Raw genomic sequence first — 19,243 nt, 5'->3', positions numbered from 1 at the left:
TGTGAGCAAACATTGGTCATCCACTGACAATGTCATCCTGGCTTTTAAGATTAATGTAACACTACAGTCAGGGCTTGACTTTAACTCTTTTTGCTCACCAGCCACGGTGACTAGTGGTTCTGCAAACTTACTAGCCACTTGGTATTTCCACTAGCCACAATTTTGGTGTTTGGAAACTATGAGCTATGTGCCAAATTTTGTACAAAGGGTATGATATGACATACATGCTCACGTGATCAATATGATCAATATCAGCTCTCCTCTGTACATAGCACACTACAGAGATATGTGTTATACTTCACTGTTAGAGACAGTCATTAAGAGTCAAAACTCACATTTAGAGAACATTAAACAACTGGACTGTCTGATTATAGTATAAGAAGCCAAAAAAATGTTTACCCTACTTTTGTTAAATATTGCTAATTTTTGTCTCTGTCTTGTTGCGCTGTAATGACCAAATTTTATGGGGATCAATAAAAGTTTATCTTATCTTATATAGCTAACTCTAAAGCAAATCTCTTAGTGCTTAAAAGTCCTAATAAAACCTTTCCTTGTGTCTTACTAAGGACTAAGGAATTTGTGGTTAACTATATGAAGGTAGTTTGACACCCTCATGACCCTTGGCCATGTGGGCCATGTGCTTAACAGCCGCCACCTTGGGTTACCAAGAGTAGCATTATAATGTGGTGAGTGCTAAACTTTTGATTTTAAAGTGTTCGAAGGTCTAAAGTCATAAAGTTTTACAAAATTATTGAAAGCAGCCTTCCTTTGAGTGATAAATGAATGGATAAGAACTCAAGGTAAACATATGAAGCTATTTGCTCGATGGGTAGAAGGTCCTAAGTGGATGAACACAGGAAATGTCAGGGAGCGAAATAACCACAATCAATAATCACTGGTGCTGCTTGTCCCAGCCGTGCCGACCTGCAGGTGTTTCCTGATGAATCGCGTCTCCTGCTGAAACACCAATCCTCTGGACTCCTGGTGGGCCATTATCAACAACAAGCATTGTGTTAGCTCTGGCAGAGAGAGGAAATTGTTCATGCCAATAGCCTATCAGCATCAGTTGACATTTATAATCACAATTCAATCTCAAAATAAATTTCCAATCACATTCAATCAACACAATAAGGTGGTCATAAACCTCATCACTTACTCTTGATTATGGTGATGCTACTGGTGGTTAATCTGTTTATTTCTACCTGTGCTAAACGGCTTTTCCTGGCCAGGGTTGTTGATTCCTCTATCAACCACCTCACTCTCCTGCTCAAGTATCTCATTAGCATATTTGCGTATGGCATTTCTTTCCCCTTGCATTATGCATACTCCATATCTTTCTGATATTGGCCCGCTGGATTGTTCTCGGCATCTCTTCAGGGTTTTATTGCGCTCCCTGCTGAATCTTATCGATGCTGGTTGGATCATAGGGGAGCTCCCACAATAGCAAGAGTGTATTCTGCCAAACAAAAGTGTATGATCATTTGTTGCAGTAAATGGTCTGATTCTGTGACACAAATGTCTCAGATAGAAGTGAGGTGAAGCATGGTTACAGCTGTACAGGCCAGTAGGGGAGATGTAATGGTTTCTGGGCCATTTAGTTGGTATACAGTGGCTCTTTTAATGGCTATAGAGAGATGCCTTAATGCCAGAGCACACCGTAACACAGCAGCCAGGTACAGCCATTCATTGTAATCATGCACCTGCAAAGGGGATGATTGGTACTTTGTGCGAGATAATGCTGCCCACCGTGGTGACAAGATTGTCCAGGAGTGCTTGGTGGAAGACACATTCAGGTGAAATAGGTTTAATGGCCAGGACACTACAATGCCCCTATACCAGCCTCTTTTGGGATCACTCAAATGTAGCATGTGTAGAAAAGAGTATCAACCTCAAGCAGCTGTTTGAAGCACTGATGTCTGGCTGTTACACAAGATGCTGGCAGGTCCCTTGCTGAGTCACTGCCAAGACACGTGAAGTGTTTTTCAAGGTTGTCCAGTGATGTACTTAACAGGGATTTGTATTTTTCAGGTCGCAGAGGTTCTGCTCAAACAGTAGTGATTCAGTCATTTACAACCTCCTATCCAAAAAGTTAAAACGTGAATGAAGACAAAATACTGTATGTTATGCTCTAAAAATGCTTTAATCTTGCTTTGTGGTTTATCCCTCAATTCCTTTAATTGAGAAAGTAGCAAGGTTGTTATAGTTAACTAAAACTAACTAAATAACTGAAACTAAAATTCAAAAACCATTGAGGTTAACTGAAACTAAATAAAAACTAAGATTTACCAAAAAACCAAAACTAACTTAAGCCATATAGAGCGCTTACAAAACTAACTAAAATAAAATGAAAATGAAGACAAAATATCCTTAATTTCAGTCTTTGACACAACCAGACTTTCTGCCACTGACACCCACGTCTGGGGAGTGTAAAATTGCCTGATTTGATTGGTTAAGACTTCACGCAGTGGTAGTTTTATGTCTAGAGTTGTATTCAAACATCATCATTAAGTAAATAAAATAAGTGAAGAGTAGCCTGTTTTTAAATGTTTTTAAAAATGTATGACTCTCACTCAGCCCCGACATCTATCTCTAAAAAACTAAAACTAACACTAAAACTAATAAAAACGAAACTAAAATGAAGCATTTTTGCAAAATACAAACTAAATTAAATTAACAAACCAGCAGTCAAAACTAATAAAAACTAAACTGAAACTGAACACAGAAAGTGAAAATGAAATGAAAATAAAAACTAATGCAAAAACCCAAACTATTATAACCTTGGAAAGGAGAATGGTTTACCATTCTTACTCATGGAGTTTTGATGTTTTAAATATCACTTTCTGTTTTTATTTGTTTTTGAAAGCAAAGTGCCATCATTCATGCAAACAGGGTTGGAATTATTCACCAAACAACATTGGGGATTGAGCTGTTGCCCTTAAGAAGTATGAGTTATCATTGTCGTGGGCTGGTTTTTTAAAGTTTTAGAATGGAGAATGAGGTTAGCATTCATGTAAGAAAATAATTTGATTTACAATTTGCATAAATGCCAATAAACTGGTCTTTGACTGTGACTTCTGACAACTGATCAAAAGTTGTAAAAAGATGTCTTAACTCCCAGGAAAGCTAGTTATCCTTCTCATTTCCCAAAGTCTAATTGAGAGAGCATAGATTTTAGTTTGACACTTATGAATGGTCTTTGGATGAATGCCTTTCATAGATATAATATTGAATTCACAACAAGTGATGAATAATGTCTCATTTTTTACCGACTGCAGATGAGAAATTGTTCCATTCAGTTCTTTTCTAAATCAGATATTTCTGACTTATAGTTATGTGATGTGCTTACAGTGCCAGCAATTGTGCATTAAACAACATTTTTTCTTATCAATCCTTGAGAAGGGCTATTTCACTGTACATTTTTTGCATTTTCCTGCAAATTAATAAATCATTAGTAAGTTTTAAGACTGGAGAACTTCTGAGTCATGCTAAAGTTTTATCCTGTCTTCACTCTTATGACTTTTACTACTAACTGTACCTTACAGTCTCACAGGCTGGTTTGTTTTTAAACTTTACAGGAGTCCTTCACTTTCCCTCTCAACTGTGTCCTTGGCCTAATGTGATACAGACAGAATTAAATAAACACCATTTAATCGTTCCTCTAAAAGATTGCTTTAAACTTTGTTCTGTTTCAGGCTTGTCTGAACCAATAACTTTTGGGACATTCTCCGGAAAAGACGTCCCATCACAGATCGCCTCAAACGGACACATCATGAGACTGGAATTCCAATCTGATCACTCTAACACGGGAAAAGGCTTCAATATCAGCTACACCAGTAAGTGCCACCTGCAATTCTACCTTTTTTTTTTACTGTACATAAGATTTTCTGAGGTGTAAAACTTAATACTTGTGCATTCAGTTGAAATATAATGTTTTCTAAACATGTATTTGTTATTACACTACCATACAAAGTGAATGACAGAAAACATGTGACTCTACAAATGAATCTTGCTGCAGCATTTATGCCTGATTAAACAGTGGCAGAAGTTGAGGTCTAACACTGGGCCTTGGACTTGGTAAATGACAAATGCACTTGAGCTTTTATAGTGCGTTTCTAGTTGTCTGACTACTCCAGTGCTTTTTACACTGCATACTATGATAACCCTTTTGTGTACATTCACTCCACATTCATACATTGATGGTGAAGGCTTCCATGTCGAGTGTTTACCTGATCTCATACCAAAGTTTTAATTGTACGGATTTTTTAGAAGTTTTCTTTTTTTGTTGTCAATTTCATTTTAGTTTTCATTAGTTTTTACTGCTTTATTGTTAGCTTATTTTAGTTTTTATTTTACAAAACACTTTATTTTTGTTTCGTTTTATTTTTTATTCATTTTTTGATTTATTAAAAAGATTACCATCATATGTATTAAAAACGCACTCAAATAGGCCACTCTATACTTTTTGGTCAATTTATTCAAAGTTGATGTTTGAATAAAACTCTAGATCCAAAGCTATGCAAAGTTTTTTTCAATCGCATCAGGCCATTTTACACTACCTAGGTGTGGGTGTACGTGTCAGTCAGTCAGCTGCTGTCAAAGACTACAGTGAAGGATATTTTTTTCCCCTATTTTATTTTATTTCAGTTAGTTTTGTAAGCATACAATACACTTTCAATTAGACCTTGTTTTTTTTTTTTTTTTTCCTTTGGGAAAACTTAGTTTCAGTTAACTGAAATGATTTTTGAATTTTAGTTCTAGTTATTAGTTTGTTTTGGTTATTAGTTTTTGTGAACTTCAATAACCTTGTCTCATGCACATTTACACACAGTTTTATAAATAGCCATTTGTTATAACTTAAAAAAACTGTTTTCATGCTGCCTTAAGATTTTAAGTTATGTTAAAAGAGGTAAGTTGAGATAAATTTATGATGGTTCTAAAGAAATCACATTTTTGCAGTCAAATAAACTTGAGATTAAGTCAGTTTTAATAAAATCTTTAGGTAACTTAACTATTTATAACCAAATGATATTTCTGTTTTTTACTTGAAATCCTAAGTTTGAAATTCATAATCAGAAGTTCAGTCAACTTAAAATATTGAGTTAAATGACTTTCAGCATTTACACGCCACTTACACAGCAGTAGAAGCAAATCATGGTTAAGTGTCTTGCCCAGAAACAACAACAACATGTGACTGTTGGATCAACCCCCACTCCTCTGGTTGTGAGACAGCGAACTCCAATCACTGAGCCTCGGTCACCCCGATGATAGTGATCTTCACTGATCATATTGACTTCTATGCTTCACTGTTTGTTAGCTTTTTAAAATCATATTTATTTCCTTATTGTCTGATTTTTTTTCACTTAGCTGCCATTAAGATATAGATAGTATTTTTGGTAACTGTAACTTCTTCAATAATGAAAAAAAGAAATCTGTAAACATGAGATTCTAAAGGTCAGAGCAAACTAGAAGGTCGTACTGACCCTCTGTTGTACTCAGCTTAATACAAATGTGTTACACTCTACTGTGTGTCTTTGGTTGAAGGATATAGGACATTGTGTTACAGTTTCCTGTCCAGACTGTCGTTTTCTTTAGCTAAAAATGTAACCAAGATAAAACTGTGTGTAAATAAGCATGATGTAGTTACAAAATAATCAAACCTTTTTTAATGACCTCAACCCTTAACAGAAAGCTACAAAAACATTCAAGTGTTCAGTTTGCTGTTTTCATACATTAACGCTGCTCTACTTCTGCTGTCTTAATATAGTTTTAAGCCACAGGAAGCTGTAAAACACACTTTTAGCTTTTATGTCTACCTACTGAATGTTAATGGTTAACTAATTTCCAAATATCAGGGTCTGAAAGGTTTCAGGCATGTAATTGAAGTATCAGCTGACATCTCCTAATATGCACAAAAGGCCACTGGAGCACACTTATTAAACACAGTAATTGTTCTGGTTGAAAAGGTCTCATTATACTCCCCCTAAAACTGAATAATACTTCAATAGTTAATAAAACACCTATGAATAGTGCTAGAGTTCACTTTCTCTGTGGTAGGATCGACTTGTTCTGCCTGGCTGATCATCTGATTTCATGTCTTCAACATGCTTAGCCTAGTTAAGCTTGTCCCATTGTCAGCTTTGAACCACCGTGTGTATTTATCTGCTCTAAGCTGAACCCGCTCTGCATCAGTGACTCTCATTAATTCTCTGGGATCTCCGTGCAGTTTTGCACCATTTCACACACTGCCTCCAAATGACCTTGCCTCTGACTCTTTTTGAGAGATGACTTTTGTCCACGAAAACACTTAACGATCTTCTGTTTTTATTTCAGGACCAATGAATATTTGGTTTAAATATACAGTTGAAACCAGAAGTTTACATACACTATATAAAAAGGCACATAAACTTTTTTTTCTCACCGTCTAACATTAAATCAGATTAAACTTTTCCTGTTTTTGATCAATAAGATTTACCAAAATTATTTCTATTTGCTAAATGCCAGAATAATGAGAAAAGGATTTTTTTAGACAACTTTTTATTACTTTCTTCAAAGTCAGAAGTTTACATACACTAAGATTACTATGCCTTTAAACATTTTGGGAAAGCCCAGATGATGATGTCATGTCTTTGGAAGCCTCTGATAGGTTTATTGACAACATTTGAGTTAATTAGAGGCACACCTGTGGATGTATTTTAAGGCACACCTGAAACACACTGCTTCTTTTTGTAACATCATGGGAAAATCAAAAGAAATCAGCCAAGATATCAGGAAGAGAACTGTGGACTTGCACAAGTCTGGTTCATCCTTGGGTGCAATTTCCAGATGCCTGAAGGTGCCACGTTCATCTGTTCAAACAATTATACAAAAGTATAAACACCATGGGAATGTCCAGCCATCATACCACTCAGGAAGGAGACAGGGTCTGTGTCCCAGAGATGAACGTGCTTTGGTCCGAAAAGTGCATCTCAACCCAAGAACAAAAGCAAAAGACCTTGTGAAGATGCTGGCTGAAGCTGGTAAGAGTGTGTCATTATCAACAGTCAAACGAGTCCTGTACTGACATGGGCTGAAAGGCCACTCTCCCAGGAAGAAGCCATTACTCCAAAAGAAACATAAAAAAGCCAGATTACAGATTGCAAATGCACACAGGGACAAAGACCTTAATTTTTGGAGACATGTTCTGTGGTGTGACGAAACTAAAATTGAACTTTTTGGCCATAATGACCATCTTTCCATTTGGAAAAAAAGGGGGAAGCTTACAAGCTTGAGAACACCATCCCAACTGTGAAACATGGGGGTGGCAGCATCATGTTGTGGGATTGTTTTGCTGCAGGAGGGACTGGTGCACTTCACAAAATAGATGGCATCACGAGGAAAGAACATTATGTGGAAATACTGAAGCAACATCTCAAGACGTCAGCCAGGAAGTTAAAGCTTGGGTGCAAATGGGTTTTCCAAATGGACAATGACCCTAAGCATACTGCCAAACTGGTTACAAAGTGGCTTAAGGATAACAAAGTCAGTGTTTTGGAGTGGCCATCACAAAGCCCTGATCTCAATCCCATTGAAAATCTATGGGCAGAGCTGAAAAGGCACGTGCAAGCAAGGCGGCCTACAAACTTGGCTCAGTTACACCAGTTCTGCCAGGAGAAATGGGCCAAAATTCCTGCAAATTATTGTGAGAAGCTTGTGGGAGCATATCCAAAACGTTTGACCCAAGTCATACAGTTTAAAGGCAATGCTACCAAATACTAATGAAATGTATGTAAACTTCTGACTCTCAAGAAAATAACAAATAATTGTCTAAAAAATGATATCTCTGATTATTCTGACATTTAGCAAATAGAAATAATTTTGGTAATCCTAATTGGCCAAAAACAGGAAAAGTTTAATCTGATTTAACGTTAGACGGTGAGAAAAAAAAAGGTTATGTGACTTTTTATACAGTGTATGTAAACTTCTGGTTTCAACTGTATATGTCTTTAATTTTAATAAAGTAGATACACATTATTTTTTTCCTATTAGAAGTGGCATTGTGCTTTTATTTTAAGATTAAAATCACTCAAAACCATAGAAAATACACTATATTGACAAAAGTATTGCGCTACCTGATCATTACACCAACAGGAACTATAATGACATGCACTTTAATATGCAGTTCCCTCACTTTTGCAGCTATAACAGTTTCTACTTTTCTTGAAAGGGTTTCTAGAGTGTTGTTGTTTTTGGATGTTTGTGCCCATTTATTCTGCAGTGCATTTATGAGGTCTGGCACTGATGACAGATGAGACGGCCTGGTTTGAAATCTCCATCCACATTAATCTCAAAGGTGCTCGATGGGGATGAGGTCAGGGCAGTGTGTAGGCCAGTCAAGTTCTCTCACACCAAACTCAAACCATTTGCACTGGGACACAATCATGTTGGAATAGAAAAGGGTCTTCCCCAAACTTTTGCCAGAAAGTTGGAAGCAAAGCATTGTCAAAAATATTTTGGTATGCTGAAGCATTAAGATTGCCCTTCACTGGAGATGAGGGGCCTAGCCCAAACCCTGAAAAACAAACCAATGCCATTATCCCTCCTCCACCAATCTTCACAGATGGCACATTGCAGTCGGGCAGTCAGTGTTTTCCCAGCGTCTGCAAAACCAAGACTCATCCACCTGGCTTCTAAACAAAGAAATGTGGCTGGCATTGGACTTGGTGATGTGATTTTGGCATTTAGCTATTCGGCCAAGGAAATCCATTCCATGAAGCTCTCACTGCACAGTTTTGGTGGCCTGCTAGTTGAGTGATTAACTCGACAACTTCTCGTCTTGAAAAGAAGGGCAGAGAGCAACACTGAAAGCTTTCCATGACAGAAAAGATGATTTCGCTCTACTCCCAGTCTGTTTCGGCTTCAGTCTGCAATCATTACGCTGGGCTTGTCCTGTATATCCACAGCCTGCTGGAGCGTTAGCTGTTAGCTTGGATGTCCCTGTAGCCATTTAATCGGAACTGGACCACATTTCTTGTTAAGACCAGAGCAAAGAGCCACACTGAAAGCTTGTCTTGTCAGAGATGTTTTTGCACGTCTGCTGTAGTGATGTGTCCCCTTCCTGCCATTCATGCTGTGGTTGACTCAATGTGTGTATGTGTACGACTTTTAACCAATCAGATGATAAGTATCTGGACCATACTGTAGATCAGTGGTAGTCAACTGGCGGCCCACGGGCCTAAATTGGCCCACTGCCAATAATACCTGGCCCACCACATGACATGTATATATATATATATGCTATCACAAAAACGACAATTCCACATAGATTTCAGAACATTTATTCAAAAGTCGTGACAAAAATGATAAAAAAAAAATAAAGCAGCATTTGCTTGACTTAAGATGCACACTGGCTTGGAGTAGGAATTTAATTGGCACGTATGCGCTCTGAGAAAGAAGAGAAACAAGGAAAAATCACTCTGTGTGCCACTGTAACAAACAAAGTGCAAAATCTGTTTCATTGAATTAAAACAAATAAAAGGGCTTGGCTCAAAGATCAAATAAATAAATAATAACAGCCTGTAGCAAATTCACTGATTTTAAATAAATAACTTTATTAAATAACCTTTTTGTACAAGATATAATAGTATAGATGAGAAAAAAATGTATTTTTTTATTAGAAAATACAGGTTTTGCCTGATGAAGATGTAATTTTGGCCCACCATTGAGTTGGTCAGAAAAGAATTTGGCCCGAGGTCAAACTTAGTTGCTGACCCCTGCTGTAGATTGTACTGCGTATCAACATAGAGCAACAGCCTAACCCTAACCCTGCCTCCTCAGTGATAACAGATGGGCCACGGATCATTCTGTACAGTCAAAATCTGCGTCAAATGAATTTTTCTCAAACCTGGATTTTGTTCTGTTGGTTTGTTCATTTTCCAGAGTAGAAGTAGATATTCAATATAAAAAAGCCTGCATGTTATGTCATGATTGACAACTCCCCGCAGTGTTCTCAACTGTATTTCAGGATAGAAGAGGAAGGTGAGAAAAAAACTTAATGAAAACTGATAATATAGTCATAGAACTGTCCATAACCATGAGCTTCTGCTACAAACCAGAACAAGTATCTCTTCTGCTATCAGCTGCACCTACCTGAGGGGTCTTTAACATGTTATTGTTATGCTTTATATATTCTTTGGTTGGCAGAAGGGCTGTGGCTATCTTGTATCAATTGCCGTCAGTGCAGTACATCAGTACGCCTCACTGGGATATTCTGGCTTCAGTTCAGTCCAAATTTAGGAAACTGAGAAGTGCTGTCCATTGTTATACACAGTGAAGTGAGAGAGCATACGTGAATATTTGTGACTTTGAATTGTTTCTATGTTGAGCCTTTGTGTTCCGTAGGTTCCATGTCTACATATTTCTCTTATTTTTTTAACAGCTGCAGTTTTCCTTACATGGATTTTAAAGTTGTCCTATCACTGCTGCCAAACAGGGGAACAAAGTAATCATCTCTAATCATCAGTCTCCTGAATCAAACTTTTCCCTTCATTAACTGTGCATGTATTCATGTATTTTCTTGTAAATTAAAGCAAAAAGAGCAACTAATGTCCTGCTCTAATAGTTTTTCTGCAAAAGTCATAACCCGTTTTACACTGAGCCTGTCCAACAAAGAGTGAATCGCTAAAAGTAACACAACTCTGTCACTCTTTGGGGACTTACAAAGAAAAAAGACAATTACAGGAAAGGCATAAAAAAGCTTTTTTAAACAACTTTAAAAGCCACAAAATAACAGTACAAGGGCACATGTACAATGTCCTGACTTGAAGACGGGGCTTTATAGAAAGAGAAATGTTCAACACTTTGCTGTTGAAGTTAGAGGTCATTGCTTTAGCCCGCTGTTTCTCTTTGTCTCTCTGTGCAAATCCTATTATTCAGATATTTATTTCTTATTTTTGAGTCCCTCAAATCAAATCATGTTGATTTCCATCTGTCACTCAGACTCAGACTTCCTATTTGTGTCTGGAGTTTTTTTTTTTAAATTCTCATACACCTTGTCTCGCACTTTCTTTGTCCATAATAATCACAGCAATTTTCTTCCTTGCACATTGTCATTTTATGTGTTTCATCACGTTAGACAAGCCTGTCCTCTTCATCCCTCTCACTTTCTTTCCAATGTGCCTTATTATATTAGATAAACTTGTTTGTTTTTTGGCATGAAACTTGTATGCAGCATGTGTTTGCTTTACATGCATTTTTGAACACATGCACATCATATGCAAATGCAGTCCATTTCCATGTGTGACAGTGTACATAATAGATGTGCATATTCATTGTGCATATTCTTTTCTCCTTGCTCTTTTTTGTCTTTCCCTTCTTCTTTCTCTGCTCTCATTTATTCTCTATCAGCAGCTAATAAACCTGAGATATGTCCAATCACTGGCTCTGTGCTCTGGTCGGGATCGGGTTAATCTCTTGAGTAAGGCTAAAATAAGCTTAACATGACAGGGTAGGATCCACCTGAAGATAATTTCATTCCCACATTTCCATAGCAGCGAAGATGCCATATTGACTGAAAGTGTTGCAGCACTGTTTTTTCACTTAGAGAGGACATTCACCTTTATTAAACAAACAAAAAATTCCAGGAGATTGAAGTATCCATGTGTATACTGGACTTCTGTTGATTTAAATAAGCATTTTATAGACTGTAGTTGCAGTCAGTTTTTATCCCTTTATTCTCTTTCATATTTTAATGTCTGCTTTTTTAGATCCAGAGACCCCTTATCTCCAGCAACAAATTTCATTGGCCGCTGTTTAAACTTCTCTTTCATGTTGTCTTTCTGTAGCATTTGGTCAGAATGAGTGTCACGACCCTGGAGTTCCTGTTAATGGTCAGAGGTATGGTGACCAGTTTCAGCTTGGCAGCTCTGTGGCTTTTCGCTGTGATCAAGGATTCATCAGGACACAGGTAAACCATTTTCATGAGGTATTATTCAGACATTAAATTCATGCATGTTGTTATAGGGAATGAAAGAAGGTGAGGCATCAGAAAATGCTTTGGTATGGAGCTCATATTTCCTAAACCTCTATTTAAGGTGTATTTTATCCTTATTTGTTGATGTTTTTTTTCTATTATAAATAAAATTAAAAGTCCTGCTAGGAACTTTGGTTCATGTCAATTTGGCCGCCCCCCCTAGCCAAAGCAACACTTCACTCATTTGCTGATTTTGAGGTCTTACAAGACCACACTATCCAATCAATCAATTAAATTAATTTAAAAAAAACATGACAAGGTTGAACAGTTAGAGAGCATTCTCTCTTTAATTTTAGTTTTCTTTTTAATACATTTGACAGATGAAAACAAGATGTATGCAACTCTTTCAAAGCACAACATGCAAAATCTCAATTCTTATTTTTTTTTACTAACTTCTTGTAAAAAATAAATCCTTGTATGTATTTAAAAGCCACTGACAAGTCCAGAATTATTTAAAATATTTGACAATGAGATGTTTATCTATATTTGTCAGGTGAATGAGGTCCAAAGTAAGTGTTCAGAGGAATTTCTGACTAGAAATAAGATGGACTGATGTCCAACTTTTTGCAGGTGTAGCTATTTGTTGTTTTAGCAAGTGCTTCACATTAATGAAGTTGAAGAATAGCAGATCAGAGCTGGTCTTGACTGGTCTTGATGAAAAAGCCTGAGTCAGGCCAGTCCGAGACCAAGGAAAAATGCTCTCAAGTCTGAGACAAGACCAAGACATCCAAAATGTGGTCTTGAGACCGGTCTCAATACCAAGACCGTTCTTGAGTACTGCAACACATCTTACGAGCCTCAATTAGGGCTAGACACTCAAAAACGAAACAAAATACTCAGGGCACTGCTCAATTTGTCAAATAAACCACACAAAGATTACAAATTCTGTACCTTGGACAAATTCTAGCTTATAACTCAGTACATAGGATGGTTAATTGTCTCTCCATAGCTGTACACAATGTAAATACTTGACTACCAGCCTTTATTTCCATACCAAGCCTGCCTTCAAAACTAAAGACCTAGAAAAATGCCCAAAATACCAAACCTTATGCTAACCAATTAAAGGTTAAACATTTGTATTCATAAGTTTTATTGTTTTCTGAGTGGGTCATTTGCAGAGTTATCACCAGTTCAAAACCCCTCCCAGCAGCTTTAAACTAGTTGACATTATTTCATATTTTGATGTCTTTGCAGGGCTCTGACCAGGTGACTTGCATCATTCAGGATGGAAATGTTGTTTGGTCTGCGGCTGTACCTCGCTGTGAAGGTAAACAGGCATACAAACTGTGTTTACCGTAAGCATTGTGTAGTCATTGGAAATATTCCACTTGCGAGCACATAAAGTGACAAAGCGTTTAGGTATTTGACTCTTTGAATGTGCTAGAAGTTGTATAAACTCCCACCTCTAATTGCTTTGGCCTTCAGCCTCCCCACACAGCTATTCAGACTGTTTGCATGTTTTCGTCCCTTTTAACAATAATTTTAAATGAAACTGGCACAAGTTCTGCGGAAAACACATTCAGGGAGATATGTTCATTATTTGCAGACTCCGATTTACAAAGATGTATTCACGGTGGCTAATAATTGTGAGTCATAATGCGAGGACAGTGAATGTGCTGCTCCTCAACTCTTTTTAAGGTGAATGGAAACCAGCCTATAATGAGCATTTTTTTGTATTCTCGCTATCTTGCTGGCGTCGTCTAAATTATGTTATCAAATGTTGCATGCTGATAATAATGGGGATGAGCTGAAAGATTTTTGAATGTTTTATCAGTAAATTTTACATCCTCCATTAGACAGAGAAGAATATTGATGTCACATTTCTAGGATGTCTTCCTCTTGTGCCTCCTGTCCAGGAGTACCTCTGCTTCAATATGCAAAGAATGACTAAAAAGAAAAGCAATTTTCTCAAGCTTCCTGAAAGTCTGGCGTTATGAGAGCAATCAAAAGGGCAAAGGTATTAGCTACTTGAGAACAGAAGGAGTAGTTACATGGTGAAAGATAAGCCTTTGCAAATTATATATTGTAAAAAGAGCAATGGATAATACACAGATCACGAACTCCATGTCTCAGAATTTGTTCAAGACTGTTACTCTGCATGCAGCAGGACAGCCCTGAAAGAATAAAGGAAAGGAATCCAAAGTCAGCCAATGCTAATACATGCATTTTAACAGGCCTACATAAAGATTTTTAGTCTCTGAGCATTAACTATAAATTTGTGTCAAAGTGTGCTAGATTTGCCACATGCAGCCCTGTGAGTTGCAGCAAAATGAGGAGCTTTTTTGCTTTATTTGACACATAAATATACTTGATTTCTCCCATAAATCAGCACGCTATAATTATTTTGCCTTTCTCAAACACCAGCAACTCAAAATTGTTGACTGTAGCACAAGGTTGGCACGGTGTATTTTATGAAAGTAAATGTTTATGTATGAAAATTAGGAATTTTAGAAAGGATTAGAGAGGTAAAATAAATTGAGCAGATGATGAATCTGCTAACTGAATGTAATGTGAGCCTTGTGCTCATGCCATAACACAGTTACAAGAAAAAGTGATTAATTCCTCTCTCTCCTGTCATTGTGTGTGTGTGTTTATTTCCACGTAGCTCCATGTGGAGGCCATCTCACAGCACCTACGGGTGTTTTGCTGTCTCCTGGATGGCCTTCCTTTTACAAAGACTCTCTGAGCTGCCAGTGGGTGATTGAAGCGCAGCCAGACCATGCTGTGAAGATACATTTTGACAGGTAAGTGATTAGATTACGAAGGCTGAGAGATGTGGCATGTTTTTCAAATTTGCTAATCAGTAACAGGAAGTTTTTGTCAGCTTGTTTTGATGTAGTGAGTGAAGACAAGAAAAATATCATGTTTCCAGTCCTGGATCAGTCAGTTAGTGCTTTATTTAGCCAGTCAGTCTGTAGGTGGTCTTAGTCAGTCCTTCAGAAACATTATAACTTAGATATAAATGTAGTCTGTGAGTTACTGCTGCAGTAAATCATTAATGCCTGCTTTTTACACTTCTTCTTGAAACCAACCATGAGCAGATGCAGTGTAGCCTGAAATTGCTATCAGTGAAATTTGTCTTTTTGGGAAGTGATGTAAAGGCCAAGCTATCTTCATCGCCTATGAGGCATTTAATTTGTGTATGCAAATGTGTGGGACAGAGGGAAGTTAATTGTTCAGCAGGCTGGTGAGATATTCAAAGATTTAGTCTGTGATTGTTGAGTGTTTCACTGGTTCCCAACTCCTCTTTTTCTCTCTCATTTTAACCCTTTTACTGTGATGCCACTTCTCTTTTCTAAACCAGTTTTTACTGTGTAACAATTTTGTATTATAACCAGAAGCACTCAGGGAGCTGATTTGTTTCTAGGACACTGAAACTGCTTCTGTAGTTAAATGATCAGACTCTAGGCTTGTCGTTTAAGCAGCTGTTACACATTCACAAAAGTCTTTAAACTTTCCTTCAACTTTCAGAGTAAGTTGCATGCGTGAACATAGGTGGCTTGATTTTTTACTTTACTGTGATTCTATCCTGCCAGCTCCTCATGAAAATTTCTGAGGTAAGTTGTGTGTAAACCTTAAGGATGCAGATCAAGACCTGGTTCTGTAAGGACCCCGTTCTGCATTTTCATAACCCGAAAATCAACTGTGGTTCATTCCTGACTTTTCCAGGAGTTTCTGAGGTTTAATATTGTAATGACTTGTTTAACCCTCTGAGACCGTTGTTTCATATACAACAAGAAGAGACCTTATTTAAAGTCTGATAATTTTTGAACCATAAATTGTTGCCACATACGTGGTCTTTCGTTTGGGAGCCCTCTGTTTCACCGTTCTACTGATGCTATCCATGCATCTGTAGCTCTTACAGAACATTTTTAGCAAGCCTGGAACTTTAAAGATGAAATCCACACCAGTAACTCCGATATATAACGTCTTTCATCCATTATTTTATCCATTTTAGTTTGTCTCCCTAGCTTAGCATTTGTCACCTTTTCAGTTCCCAAAACAGATGTCACATGTGCCATGACAACCAATCGCAGGCTGTTCCATAGTCTCGACATGCTTTGCAGAACAGCGCATGTGCAAACTGGAGGAGAGAGCCTGAATGACTCATAATGGAGAGAAAGAGACACAGAAAGGCTGTGATGTGACCCTCTTTGTCACTTGAGACAGGAACTGCTTTGAATAATGACTCAAAAGAAGCCAATTCCAAACAGCTCAAGGACTTGTTTTGTAATTACGTAAAAATCTTAATAATTCTTTTGATCACAGAAGGATTTTTTTCAGTATGTGGCCCTCAAGAGATGGGAGAACAAGTTTGGGCCAAAAAAGTCTAAGTCTAAGCTGAATTTTTATTTCTGTTTAGATTTTATTCTTTTTTAGACAAAAAGTCCAGGCAAGACAATATGGTTAAAAATAGCAATGGTCTCAGAGGATTAACCATCAGGGACTTGAGTGGTAGAGCTTAACCACCTGAAAAATAAAATTAAAGCACCTAGTTTAGGAAAAACTATGAGAAAATTCCATCCTGTTATGCATATGCTGTATACATACTGCAAAATGTTAATAATGTACAAATTTACTTTAGCTCTTTTTAGACCTGTTGTGTTCCTTATTCCATCATTCTATTTTTTTTCTTTGAATAATAATGACACTAAATTATCGAGTAAAATGTATTTTTGTTTTTAAATGTACCAATTTTGCAGCAATTTTTCCCAGAACAAAAATAAGAAAATTCAGTTTTGAACGAGAAAGTGAATCACACACTTGTGATAGTAACATATGGTATGATTAACTTTTTTAACTTAATAAGTCAAGGTCTTCTCAGCCTATACCACTTTTGTTAAAATGCATTGCCATTTTTCTTTCCATCAAAAAAGTATCATTTGTATTGATAATGACTCAGATGGATAAGGAGTGTCAATAAGGGCACTGATATGAAAAATAATGATCACATCCCTAGATAACAGCAGGAAATATTCAGGAAATGACACTACAAGCAAACAGGAATTTGACCAATCCCAATCCCATTGAACCAATCCCAGCTGCCATTTGGTGAGAGGTGGCATCTAAACTGGTCACCAGCAATTCACAGGGCTGACAAACAGACACAAACCAGACGCACTCACTGTCACACCTATGGTCAGTTAAGAGTCACCAGTTAGTCTAATGAGCATGTTTTTGGTCTGAAGGAGGAACAAATGCACAGGGAGAACATGCAGACTTGACACAGAAAGGCCCTGTCAAACCAGGATTCAAACCAGGGATCTTCTTGCTGTGAGGCTACAGAATTTACCCCTGCGCCCCACTTTAGCATACTTATCATAATAATGATGATTATAAAGGAAGAAGACAAAGCTGCAGCGTTTTTTTCTTCAGAAACAAATCCTGTGTGTCTCTTACTTCAAAAAGACTTGATCATTCCCCTGGTTGACTTCCCAGATGTCTTATCCATCCAAGCAACTCTCTAATGTCTCTAGTCTTATGATATACCATGGGACATTGGGTTCAAAACAAGTCTACAGGCTCTTACTCATCATTGTACTCGGTGTGCTTTTGTGAATTTGCCTGCATTGACCACTCATGGACACTATATTTGACATGTCCTTATTTTCAAGGTAATACTTCACTTTCTTCCCTTTTGATTGTATAAATTTATTCATTAAAAAATGCTGGAAGCTTCAGTCTTTGCTCTGTGACCCTTTTGCAAAACTTGGTCTTGTTATCTGTTCCCAAAGTGAGCTTGGAAATGGAGAAAAGGAGTCTAATGCATGCTGTCCCTGTGGCTTCAGTCTATTACAGGAGGATTTGAGTCTGGTGGAGCTGGTCTCTTTTTGGAAGTAGATTGTAGCAGTAGGAGGATGAAATGAAATGAAATGAAAGAAATTTATTTCGGTTCACTTGCACAAATAAAGCAATTTACAGGATCAAGGTGCAATTTCTAAGTTTTCGAGCAAACCAAAAGGGTGTAGGCAGAGGCTAAAGCTTATTAACGCCTACCCCTGTCTTATTTTACAAATAACATAACCATCAGAAATAAGTGCATAGCAAGAACAATGCAGAAGCATTGTTGTTATTTACATTCATTAGTACATTCATTAGTCAATCAATGCATAATAACATATTCATATTAACTTACATTTTCCATGGTGTATTTCAAAACCAACTGACTTTTATACAGTCTTTTCAGCCTTACCAATGTACTGCATATTTTTATAATTTCAGAAGAAGAATTCCACAATTTTACCCCTCTAACTGGCAGACAATGAGATTTGACATTTGTGCGTATCTTTGGTTTTTGAAAAATAAATGTTCCTCTCAGATTGTATTGACTGTCTCTCAATATAAACAACTTCTGGATACTTTCTGGCAATTGTCCAATTTTAGCTTTATACATTGTTAATATTGTATTGTATTCAACTAAATCTGAAAATTTTAGTATATTTAGTTGCAAAAATAGAGGATTGGTTGGTTCACGATAGTTTTTTTTTTTTAAACTTATAATATGTATGGCTTTTTTAAAACAGAAAAATAGAGTTTGTGTTTGTTTTATAAGTGTTTCCTCAAACCTCTACACAGTACGTCATGTATGGGACGATGAGTGAGTAATAGAGAATGCACAGAGATTTCTGGTTTAAGAAATCTTGAGCTTTATACAGAATTGCAATGGATCTAGACATTTTGGTTGTAACATGGTTTACATGGGATTTCCAATTTAATTTATTGTCAATCATTACACCTAAAAATTTATTTTCAGACACAGTTTCAGTTTCAGCATCATTAATTCTGATCTTACAGCCGAGGTCTGATGCCCACTTTCCAAAAATCATGCATTTTGTTTTACCAAGGCGAAGTGATAATTTATTAGCATCAAACCATTTTTTAAGTATCTGGAGTTCACTCTCTACTGTATCCAGAAGTTCTTTAAGATGTTTCCCTCTACAAAAGATCGTTGTATCATCAACAAATAAAATACACTTGAGTGACTTAGGAACCAAACATAAATCATTTATATACAATATGAACAACAACGGTCCAAGCACTGAATCCTGCGACATGCAACTTTTAAAAGGTTTGAGTTTATATTATTAATGTAGACAAATTGATGCCTGTCCTCCAAATAGCTGGTTAGCCAATCATGAGCCAGTCCTCGGATACCATATTTCTGTAATTTAGACATTAATAATTTATGGTCAATGGTGTCAGATGCTTTTTGTAAATCTAGAAATATCCCAACCG

At 37.0% G+C, this 19,243-nt stretch overlaps 1 protein-coding gene across 1 annotated transcript in view; it reads left to right on the top strand.

The window, feature by feature from the left end:
• The window catches only part of LOC121512451 (CUB and sushi domain-containing protein 1-like), an 821,118-nt gene that overhangs the window by 558,431 nt on the left and 243,444 nt on the right, over positions 1-19,243 (top strand). The window contains exons 15-18 of the mRNA XM_041791732.1: positions 3,693-3,833; positions 11,820-11,941; positions 13,202-13,274; positions 14,613-14,751. Of these exons, the coding sequence (XP_041647666.1) occupies positions 3,693-3,833; positions 11,820-11,941; positions 13,202-13,274; positions 14,613-14,751 (475 nt within the window). The remainder of the gene's footprint in view (positions 1-3,692; positions 3,834-11,819; positions 11,942-13,201; positions 13,275-14,612; positions 14,752-19,243) is intronic.

The sequence above is a fragment of the Cheilinus undulatus genome, linkage group 1 (genome assembly GCF_018320785.1).
Source record: "Cheilinus undulatus linkage group 1, ASM1832078v1, whole genome shotgun sequence".
In the NCBI taxonomy this organism is placed as follows: Eukaryota; Metazoa; Chordata; class Actinopteri; order Labriformes; family Labridae; genus Cheilinus; species Cheilinus undulatus.
This window is presented reverse-complemented; position numbering and strand designations above follow the sequence as displayed.